The sequence below is a fragment of the Eublepharis macularius genome, chromosome 9, assembly GCF_028583425.1.
Source record: "Eublepharis macularius isolate TG4126 chromosome 9, MPM_Emac_v1.0, whole genome shotgun sequence".
NCBI lineage: Eukaryota > Metazoa > Chordata > Lepidosauria > Squamata > Eublepharidae > Eublepharis > Eublepharis macularius.
The window spans coordinates 81,963,572-81,975,604 of NC_072798.1; the positions used below are offsets into that span (position 1 = coordinate 81,963,572).

The 12,033-nt window shown below is 41.2% G+C and overlaps 1 protein-coding gene across 2 annotated transcripts in view; it reads right to left on the reverse strand.

Annotated features, from left to right (window-relative positions):
* Positions 1-1,075: 1,075 nt before the first annotated feature.
* The window catches only part of LOC129335940 (V-type proton ATPase subunit S1-like), a 97,427-nt gene continuing 86,469 nt past the window's right edge, over positions 1,076-12,033 (reverse strand). For both annotated transcript variants that reach the window (XM_054988834.1, XM_054988833.1), the window contains exons 9-10: positions 6,358-6,595; positions 1,076-2,295 (exon numbers count right to left, since the gene is read on the reverse strand). In XM_054988834.1, the coding sequence (XP_054844809.1) occupies positions 2,086-2,295; positions 6,358-6,595 (448 nt within the window). In that variant the 3' untranslated portion in view covers positions 1,076-2,085. The remainder of the gene's footprint in view (positions 2,296-6,357; positions 6,596-12,033) is intronic.

Sequence of the window (12,033 nt, forward strand, 5' to 3'; positions counted from 1 at the left end):
TGGGTGACTTTGGGCTAGTCACAGTTCTCTGGAGCTCTCTCAGGCTCAGCCCCACCCACCTCACAGGGTGATTATTGTTGTGGGGGTAATAATGGCATACTTTGTAAACCGCTCTGAGTGGACATTAAGTTGTCCTGTAGGGCGATATATAAATTGAATGTTGTTGTTGTTGTTGTTAAAGTGTAGATGACTGGGGAAGGCAATGGCAAACCACCCTGCAACAAAAAGTCTGCCAAGAAAACATCATGATGCGATGTCACCCCATGGGTCAGTAGTGACTCGGCGCTTGCATTACCTTTACCTTACTTGATTACATATATTACTTGCGCTTTTGATCTTCAAATCTTCACACAAGTCTTAAAAGCATACTGCTATAAAAAACACAGTTTATTATTCCAAGATATATGCTTGCAGATCAGGCAGGCAATGGTGTTCCCTCTGCTTTACAACAGTCTACCACTGCTGAGAACATATTTCTGTCCTTGGATTGTAAACAACATATACTTTGCAATTATATGCTTTTATTAAATGGAATCATTTAAAAATCATGTATAACTTATAAGAAACTCGTCTTTTCAACTTTTTAGCCTGTTGCCTTCTTCAACACATCTGTGGGACTCTCATAGTCATCTAGAACTCTTGTTGCTCACTTCACTGGTGGGGTAGCTCTGTTAGTATACAGGCGGAACGCACTTGGGCTGGTGAGCTTTACATGGGAAAGTAATGGATAAAAGCTGTAGCTTCAGACTAATCTGTAGTTAAATATGAAATATGAATTGGTGTGGTAAAACTAAAAAATGCACTGCTGTGCTAGCCATACGAATGTGCTGCAGTACCCACAACCTCCCATGTAGGAGAAGAAAAAGAAATGAAAAAATGCCTTTTCTTTCAGTCTTGTGTCCACAAGTAGCAGATACTTTGCATTTTAGGGTGAAACCATGAAATCTGCCCTTCTAATTTTTTTTACTATATTATTTATTTTATTTTCTAAATTCTAAAACACAGAGTTACATAAGTTCCTTGTGTAAAGAAGACTGTTCATAAATCCCTCTCCAAAACCATTCATGGATTTTCTTTTTCTAATCCCTCCTGCAATTCGTCCTTCCAAAGACATGGCAGGTCTCTGCTGCCCAGCACCTTGGTGTTTGTACTCCCTACATTCATTGGCACTATTTAGAATACTGCCTTTTCTTAAATGTTCTCTAGTGAGTGAGCAAACAGGCCTTACTGAACACGGCAACATTTCCGTGTAACATCATAGCGTGCTTCATGTTCTGTGGCATTGCAGGCATGGAGAAAAAAGGCACAGGTGCACAAATCATCACAGAACAGAAGCAATGACCATGTACTGTGGCATACACAAACAATCACAATCTGCTGTGGAGTCATGGATTTTTGGAATCGGAGAGTGACAACATGCACAGGGACATGAGGACTGAAAAATGGCCTAATATGTATTTGATGACAGTTCATCACCGGAAGAATGGCAACTTTCCAAGATCACAATTTCTCTTTGGATAGCAGATGTGGAAGCGATTGCACATCGGGCGGTTTCAAAAAAGGACGTTTCAGATGTAGTTCATGGGGGGGGGGGAGAGTTGAAAAGATCAGAGAAAGCTATAGAAATGTGATTATATAAACGGAGGGTGTGAAATCTCCATTTAAGTTCATTTCCTATGTTTTATTTGACCATAGTATTTGGAAAGAATGGATTTTTTAAAAGATATTAAAAATTCAACAAGTAATTTCTGAATTAAGCTTTGCTTTAAAATCCTTCTCCAGAATAGCTTTATAACACACTTTTCAAACAGCAATTATAAAGCAATTGGCACTACCTACTGGTCGTCTTAATGGCTGGCAACCACTGCGAGTGGCATCAGCTTTGCTGCTCAAGACCTTCATTCCGGCGACTATTAAAAAGAGGTAACAGCTGGCAGAATTATCACTGCTGCTAACAATCGCATGTTTTTTTTAAAAGCAAACCCTTGTCCAAAGCTTACACATCATGCATAACTTTGCTTGTGCTTTCCTCTACATTATTAGGTCTGAAAGGCATTCACTGTTACATTAAATTTAGATACACAGTTATTCAGTCTCTGGAACAGAAAGACGTGAACCTTTAGGGTCGTCAAATCTATTGTTTGTTGTGAGATTTACAATCATGTGGATTCCGTAAGTGAGGATCAGTAACAAAACTAATGAGGTCACCAGAGCCATCCAGATTGCAGGGGTAAAGAAGGATGTACAGTCGCTTGCATATGAAAAGGTGGTGTTTTGAACGCTGAAAGCTTGAATCTGCAAAAGAGAAGACACAGGAGCGATGTGTACTTCGTGTTCTACTTCCTCACACTGTGTGTTCATTAACGACATGCCCTTGTAGTTATTGTAACCACGAGAAAGGTGTAAGTTCAACTTCAGAAATGAAGGGGTATTTTAAGGCTGTCGCCTAGGAAAACTAGAAGGTAGCACCTATTAAGTTTTTCATAAAGATTAGGCATTTAACCGATCTCTTGTCAAGATTACTGTATAACCCTCATGCATTTAAGAACTATGTTATGCTAATTCAGAGCAAACACACATCATGTCTTTTGAACCCGGCTGTCCAGGTTTTTATGTAAAGTCTGAGATCTTGAACTTAAACTTGGAATTTTCTGTCTTACAAAGGTTGGGTTCTACCACTCAGCTCCTTAAACAGCGAAGGGGTGCTTTCATTGTATCATCCAGAAATATTTATTACTTTAATCAGGAGATAAAGTTCTTGAGTTAGAACTGAACAGTTGATTTGGTTTTTGGATGGGAGAAAGATCAGTACGATCTGGATTTCCTTCGCAATGGCATAATCTCCATGCAAGGTAGGGAAGGAGAGAGGCCCAGAATAGGCCTGCAGCAATGAGCCTTTTCTCTCACTGCCAGGATCACTCGTATCTCCTTCTGTGTCTCCCCTGAAGCAGAGGCCATTCTGCACAGGCACAAACAGAAATTCAAACACCCCCCCCCCCTTTTAAGAATCTACAGTAAACAAAAAATTAAAAACAAAGCTAAAAAAAAGTTTAAACCTTTAAAAAATAGCTGGAAAACAGGTCAGGGGCTGGGAAATCAGCTCAGCAACCTCCAGTGGCCATTCAGTATCCTTTGTTGCTGCATGTTTATGCACTTGGTCTCTGTCTTTTGATTTGGGGCACATTGGATAGGACAATTGGTACAAAATGCTGAGGCTTGACTATTATCAGGAGCAGGGCTTTTTTCCCTGGGAAAAGAGGTGGTGGAACTCAGTGGGTTGCCCTAGGAGAAAATGGTCACATGGCTGGTGGCCCCGCCCCCTGATCTCCAGACAGAGGGGGGTTTAGATTGCCCTTCATGCCGCTTGGCGGCACAGAGGGCAATCTAAACTCCCCTCTGTCTGGGGATCAGGGGGCGGGGCCACCAGCCATGTGACCATTTTCAAGAGGTTCCGCAACTCTGTTCCACTGCGTTCCTGCTGAAAAAAAGCCCTGATCAGGAGCATGAACATCACTCCCATCCTGTAGTCACTCCATTGACTACCTATCAGTTACTGTGCTCATTTCAAGGTATTGGTTGTCACATACAAAGATCTTCATGACCTTGGTCCAGGATACCTGTGGGACCACCTCCCTCCCTATGTTCTTCCACAGCAACTTCATTCAGGGTCTCCTGCAGGTGCCACCCTGCACATGGGCGAAATCAACAGCAGCCCATACATGGGCTGCTTTCCACTCTCCTGGCTTTCTACAAACGATGCAAAACCAAATTATTCAAAAAGGCTTTTTACTCAGATAGGACTGTGTTGTCGGGGTTGGGGGGGGGCGGTCTCAGATGCTTCGCTAATAAGTTAGGGGCCAAAGACTTCACCACTATGTTGCCTTATGTTGCTTTAAATATGTGCTCCTATGGGCTACCTGTGCTTCATGTTGTCTAATGTCAGTTCTATAATTGTTTATGCTCCGTTTCAACATATCGTCAACCCTGTACTGGATTCTTGCTAATATTATGTCTTTGTAAACATATTTATTAACCCTATGGCATTGTTTATGGAAATGTCCTTGATATTAACTGTAGTAATCTCACACTGTGTAATCCGCCTTGAGTCTCAGTGAGAAAGGCAGACTATAAATGGCATTAATAACAACAACAACAATTCCTTGCTTAGTTCCTCCTCAAGCATCAGGCCAGAGTTGCAAAAGGTGTCATGCACTATGATCTGAATGGCTGACTGAGGAAAGAAGACGATGCATAATGCCATTTTGGGTTTCCACTGAGTATTGAGCGCCTAAAAAATAATATGTACTTTGTACCTGAAGTATGTCGCAAGGCTTTGATCTTAATCAAGCATTTTGTGTGAAGACAGCCAAAGAAGCTGAAGGACCGAGGGAGCTGAAGGCAGGAATGCTTGCTGTTTCAGGATGCAACAGAATTGCTCTTCTAACCTTCCCCCCCCACCAAATCAGACTCAGTATGGAGCTTTAATTGTCTTAAAATGCCTTGTCTAGTTTGGCATTGTAATATTCCATTCTGCTGTAATCTTCTTTGTGTTTTGCCACTGCCGCGGTGGACGCTGTTGAACTCCAGTAGTGGGGGGAAATGCAATTGTCTGAAGCTTTTTGATGACTACGTTTATAAATACATATAAAATAGCATTCTCTCTTTGTCTCTTTCTCCCTCACACACAAAATTTTTCAAGGTCCTTAGACAAAGATTCTAGCTCTCCTATTTGCTGTATTTTGAAAGAATAGTGGAGGGGTTTTTTCCCCCAAAAAAACTTTATTGTGTATCCTTCCTGAGTGCTTTCTCCTGACTCTTTGACCCTATATAAAGATACAATGTGAAAGACACTTTGCAACAGTAGGATATACCAATAACATTCCTAAAATCCCTAGGATCTGAAAAAGTAAAAAGAGAGGGTAACACATTTCTCCTACTTGAGAGAGGTAGTGGCATATAGTCATATATTATAAACAGCACACACATCTCCCCAAAAGTCCACCTTTAAATACTAATACATTTCATTATCCTCTGTTGCTAGTGTGTGTATAGTGTGTGTATAGATGTGGGAACTCACAATTCATTGGGGATGGAAAATTCCTTTCCCTTCCTGCTGCTCCCCCTTTCCCCCAATCCAGTTTTTTTCTCAGCCATCTGAGCATATGCAGACAACATTCCTAACATTTTACAGTTCCAATTTTTAAAAGATAAATCGGATTTCTCTTCAAAGCTGGGAGTTCTCTGGGAGTTGTCCTGGGTTTGCAGAGCATTAATCATAGCTGTGGCTGGACCCATAGTGAATTTTTGATTCACCTGTTTACCACCCATGAATATTTATTATATATTTCCATAAATGTATAAATGATTAGTTAAAATTCCTGCATGCCATGCAAGAAGCAAGTACATGATAAACTGTCATGTACTTGTTTCACATGTTTATTTTTCCTTTCTTTAAAATATTTATACCTAGCAATCCTTAGCATAAATACTCCTCGTTCAGCTTCCCACAATCAAATAAAACAATCATAAATCATAAAATAGACCATCAAGAGACCATCAACCTAAACAATAATAAAAACCAGCAATAAGACTGATCACATTTTATCATAAAATTATCAGGGAAAAGATAATAGTAGTCAAAATGGGCAAATCTGAGGAGAGAAACCAAAATAACTTCTGGTACTGTATTTGTTCTTCATCTTTCAGGCCTCAGTCCCTTTCTCTGCTGGCTGGGGATAACACAGAAGCTCAGGGGCAGGATCAATGAATTCCTACCTGCCGTCCTTCTTTCCTCATATAATGTCATTTGTTTTTATAAGAATGGCTCAAACAGATAATACAGAAAGAGAGTGAAAGCACATAAGCAGCAACAGGGCAGTGTCTGGAGCAGTCTAGAGAAGGTGGGGCCTATTTGGAGGAAGAAGCCTGAAAGGGACGGCGTATGCCTCAACTATGGGGCTGAGCACAGAGCCTTTCATAGGAACAAGATGTGCTCTACCATTTAACTATCACACTGGCTTTGCAATAGCAGCCCAGTTTAAAGCGGCAAAGAAGCCATTTTAATAAAAGAGGAGGTATTCTTTTCAGGGGATGGTTTTATGGCATCTCCTGGTTCTTTGTGCTTTGGTGTCCTTACCATTCTGTACATAGTCCATACTCTCTTTACCTCTCTCCTCATTATTGAATAACTCACTGGAGGAGTGGAACGGGGACTGTTGTTTGGGAGAACACACCTCTTTTCACTCTGCCTTGAGGCTGAAGGAAAGGCAAAGGTGAAGTTGTATAGATGTCTTTCAGAAACTCTTACTATCAGTAATAGCTTTAGAATTGCCTCCGAAATGGACAATGTGTACTCACTTGGAAATCAGAAATGACAATTTCCCAGCTTTTTGCTGCATCATTCCCTGGAATTAGCATTGCACCATACTGGCTGCTTGTTCCCACCAGCTGGCAACGAAATGAGTACTCCACAGGACTGGAGATCATGGAGACATTAAATGTAGCAGCAGTCTCATTGTCTTGTACAATCTCAACGTAATCTAAAGTGAGCCAGTTTCGAGCAGAGCCTCCGTAGAACCTGTTGGTCATCACAAATCTAGAGAGAAAAGAATCACAGAACCCACTGTTGGAAGCTACAGTGGAAAAGCATCAAGATAACAGGTGGTAGAAACATGGATTCAGTTAAAATATATACTTTTAATCTGTATTGTTTTTATTGAAATTTTTTTTTCCAAATTAATAAAAAGACAGCAAAAGGAGAAAAAAGGAAAAAACAGATATCTGCCGAAAAAGAAACAAACAAAAGAAACAAAATACTTTAACTCCAGATTTACCCTTACCATCAATATTATACCTTAACTCCAAATTAATCCTAAATTACTATGTTTCCTTTCCCTCTAGAACATTTTTCTCCACCTCTTAATCTTCAAATGCTCAAACCATCAGTTCTTTTTCTCTGTTTCCCACAAAAAGTCTATAAAGGGCTTTCAGGAAACAATATATTTATCCAATGCCTTTTCCCTAATCAAAGATGTAAGTCTGGCCATCTCGGTATATTCTATCTTCTCCAGCCTTTCCGCTATTGTAGGTAATATTGTGGCTTTCCATTTTCGAGCATATAACAGTCTCTCACTGCTGTTGCAGTTAGATATCTACTTAAAACTGTAAAGGTGCCATTCAGCTTTGCAGAGCTAGAGATACCTGCAAAGATGATGATGATAGTCGTCGTCGTCATCATCATCATCATCATGATAATAATAAACAGTGTGCTTATATACCACCCATCTGGACAGACTAGTGCCCACTCAGAGCAGTGAACAAAGTCAGTATTATTATTATCCCCACAATACAGCTGGGGAGCTGGAGATGAGAGGAGTGTCTTACCCGAGGCGACCTGCTGAGCTCATGGCAGTAATGGGAGTCGAACCAGCAGAGTGCTGATTCGCAGCCCAAATACTTAACCATTGTGCTACAGCAGATTGCTTTGCATGCTGCAGAGCTGAAAGGTGCAAACATGGAAGCTATAATAACATAACATTTAAATTACATGCCGCCCTTCAGGACAACTTAACACCCACTCAGAGCAGTTCACAAAGTATGTTATTATTATCCACACAACAAACACCTTGTGAGGTAGGTGGGGCTGAGAGAGCTCCAGGTCACCCAGCTGGCTTCAAGTGGAGGAGTGGGGTATCAAACTTGGTTCTCCAGATTAGAGTCCCGTACTACACCAAACGAGAAGCTGGAGAACTTCCTTAATTTGAATCTTCTGCTGAAGGTTAACAGCATAGGAAGAAGGAGGCATGTAGAAGTTATTTGCTTTGGGCAGAAGAAGAGGGGCCTCTCCTTCTTGGGGAGGACAGATTCATGTGCACAAAGATGGACACAGTTGCTGTTTACTAGAGAACATATGCCTGAACAGGAGTGTAATTGTTTTGAATAAGTGTTGAGAGAGAAAAATGCCTCTTCCATTATTTCTGAAATTATCAAGTTGTACCCACTTCTTAGACCTACAAAATCCACAACCTAAGTTCATTCTTGACATTCCATTGGGTCCTACCCATCACCTCTGTTTTCCCTCCTATTACTTCCAGCTTTGCTTCACCTTATGGCCATCTCCTATGGCCTCCTAAAAATCTTTTTGTGGGTAGATCCCATAGACAATTGGGACAGGGGTGATTCTCACAATTCCCCCTGCTGCAGACCTCTGATTACTCCCTCATGCTGTTGCTGGAGATACCAGCTCATGGGGAGCATCATTTAGAGGACATTTTAGGCTGCGGGTGGAAGGAGGGAAGTAAAAGTTTACTCCATTGATGAAAATCCCTTCTGAAAGTTTACCATGGGTAGATTTGCCAATCCCCAGATGGGTCCTGGAGATCTCACAGAATTATAACTGATCTCCAGTCAACAGGTGTTAGTCCCCCTGCAGAGAATGGCTGCTTTGGAGGGTAGGCATTATATGTAACCCCACTAAATTCTCTCCCCTCCCTAAACCCCACCCTCCCCAGGAGCCAACCCCCTAAATCTCGAGGAATTTCCCAACCCTGAGTTGGTAACCCTAGTGGGGTTAAGGTTGCCAGGCAGAGCCTAGCAACTGCCAAAAGTCTGGGGATGGGGACATGGGGCACACCACTGGCAACAGCATGATGTCACTTCCAGGGGAAACTGTAGAGTTTCTGGCAACTCCTAGAGTCGACTGATGCCTAGGTTTTCCCTGGAAATGATGTCATACCAGAGGTGCAGTGGCAATTTTTTGGTTTATTTTTCTCCCTCGCTACCCAGATCAGGAAGAACAGGTTATCAGAAGAAGGTCTCCCACCATAGCAGGTGATCTGGTAACCCTATCTGGGATCCCCAGGGCTCCTATGCATTCTCACTGCTATTTCCAGACTGAGGAAATGCAGTCATATATTCTGGGCCAGCTCCTCTTATTCAGTTATCAGTGGTTTGGACATCATGTTGGAGAAACTTGAGGCTTGTTTATTACAATTCTATAAGCCATGATTTACATAAGACTGTTGTACAGTTGATACTGCTATCACATTTCCCTTTTCCAGATTTTACATATATCAACATGTGTGACTATAATACCATACATACTTCCGTATGGATTGCGGAGTGCTTTAAATGTGGCAAATTGCTCTGAATTTTTTTAAAAAATATGATGACATGAGGAGTAAAAAACAGAAGGCAAATCTCAACTATTGAAAGATTAATGATTCTATAGAACATCTGGGGCTGGTCTTGGACCCCTGCCCTCCCCCCCCCCCAGCTGAGAAAGTAGTTAGGAAGAGGGGATTTGTAACATGAAAATCTTGTATCCCAGCAATGTTAAAATGCCTAGAATCGTGGCCTGCTGGCAGCTCACAATGCTGCTCCCAATGCATCTGCAAAGCTGCATTGAACTGCATTGAACAAGGTTCTTCTCCCAGAGCAACGTTTTTTAACAGTAAAAGTTCCTAAATAATTACAGGTTTTTCATTTTGTAGATCTGCCAGATGCTGTTCTAATGGAAGCTGTCAGTGCTGCGTTGTAACATCTGGTTGGATTTTGCAAGCCATCCACTGCAAGCCATCCACTGTTGCTTGTTGAAAACCCTCTGAACCATGGCGCAAGAAGATTTAAGCTTTTAAATTTAACATTATTTACCCAGATTCATGGTGGGCTTTTATTACTCGTTAGAATAACTCCCCACCACTTCAGTTTGATCAATTATATTTTCCCTACAGTACTATGTAATCCCTCTGGTAAGCCACTATGTTAGGCAGGGATGAAGGACTAAGGCACACAGTATTAATTTCAGGGGAACTACGGGCAAAGCATTGGGACAGCAAACTCTGCCCTCCTGTACTTATACTCTATGTCCCCTGACCATCCAGCCTGTATTCACCACCACTTTGGCTATCCCTGTTTCTGGATGTCCCCAGTCACAGCAACTGGCAAAATATTTGGGCTAATAACAACACAAAATGTATTCAGGATGCATCAACTTTACAAGGAGGGGAGACTTTTTTCCTACAAAGTTCTGTGGGCCTATCCCTTATGTCTTTCACAAGCCTTTTGTTTTGTTTGGCATTCCCTCACTCTCTCTTATTAGCATTTTCCCCGGTTTGTGTGTCCATGTTTTGTTTAATCGTTTTAAACAATATATTTAATAATATATTAAAATGTCCGTCCGTCCGTCCATCCATCCGTCCGTCCGTCCGTGTATTTTAAATGCTGTTTTAATGTTTGAAATGTTCACTGCCTTGGGGACCATGGGATTGGTGGAAAGGTGACATAGAAGTGTTTTAAATAAATACTATATATTCCAGTATGCAAACATTGGTTTGGATCCTATGGAAGAGTTCCGTGTGCAAAATAGTCCTTGTGAGAGTGGAAACTCTCCAACTTTTCCTCTTTGTCTGCTTGCAATAAGTGAAAGGGATTGTATCTTCACTATCTTTTCCACACGCCCACGACATTGCACAAGGTATTTCTTCTGATACAGTTGCCAAACCAAATGTAATAAAATCACGTGAACCATCTGTGGTATTTTACATTGTTCCATATGCGTCCTATTATATAATTTAAAATTGAAGTGCTGTGTTGTTGCAGCCATTGTGCTGTTCCCTGGGCAAGACAAAACATACTTCACTACATTTCCTTTTCTGTTCATGTGTCACTGGATCAAACCCATTCTACTGAACAGAGGCATATGGAATTGTAGGTTATGTATATGATGGGACTGCCCAGATGACGTCTTTAGCACAGGCAGAGTCGATAAAATACTAGCTTAGACAGACAATCTGACTGGCCATGTGCTCAGGAATTGTATCAACTAGCCCTCAAGTGTACAAGGTACCTGTACACATTTGTGATTTCTTTTTTCATGTTTCACAGCCCTGGAGAACCTATGAATTAACTCTCTATGGAAGCTCAGTGAATATTGGTTCCCTTGCAAATACAGCCAGGCTGACTGTTGCTAACCTAGGTCTGGTCCATGCAAGCATACTCATCTCTTGATGACTACCAGCATCTTTTCATGCGTCGAATGTGTGGACGACCCATCACTGATAAAATGCCACAGACTGCTGGTGCCAGGCTTTGAAAGGCCCCTAATAATGCCTCAGTAAGTCCCTTAAGCTGGAAGAGATCAGACATACAAACCAAGAACTTTTTTTCATGCTGAGTCTGACCTTCTTGAGTACATCAAGTTAGGACGAAAAGCTTCTCAGGGTTTTTGAGGAACTAAGTCTTCAAATGCTATATCGGGGCCAAGTTTCATATCTCCTCAAACAGGCCTTTTCAAGGAGGGAAAGTCATCAAGTGAGAAAAATAATGGAATGGATATACATTTATGAACCATCAGTTGTGCAATTGCAGTGTAACACCTGAAAAAGGCTAATATCTTCTCTGCCACCTTCCTTTGTTTTTAGGAAAAATGGGAAGATACTTAGTTATGTAAAGGAATTTTTAAAAAATGAAAACCTAGCAAAAGACATGTCTGTGTTAATATAACAGAATTTTGTTCTGCAAAGAAAGGCATCCTCATATGGCAGTTTGTAAACCCTGAGCTACAGTGCAAGAAATTTACATTAAATATTTGGTATCAGCACTCTGCTGTTAAATGAATCTTTAATTTTGTTTCTTCTCTAAATGACCTCTCACTGCTTTTGAATTGGTTTGTTCTTTGAAAACGAAACTTCTCCAAAAGGACAAAAAAGAAGCAGGATGCAATAAGAGAATACATACGCAACCTAGATGGCATTATTTTGTTGCATTGATATACATTAATTCACACTGTGTACATTATGATATGAAATTTATCATATGGTTGGTGCATGGTCAAAACAGCCCTAAACAAGTCTGGTGGGATTATGTCTTGGACCAGTTCATCCCCAGGCCATATTGGAAAGTGCTGTTTCAGGTCCCCTCCCCTTTTCATAAGGAATTTGCCACATGGTAGGAAGGGCCATGACCTGGATAGTCCAGGTGAGCTAGATCTCATCAGATCTCAGAAGCTAAGCAGTGTTGGCCTTGGTTAACATT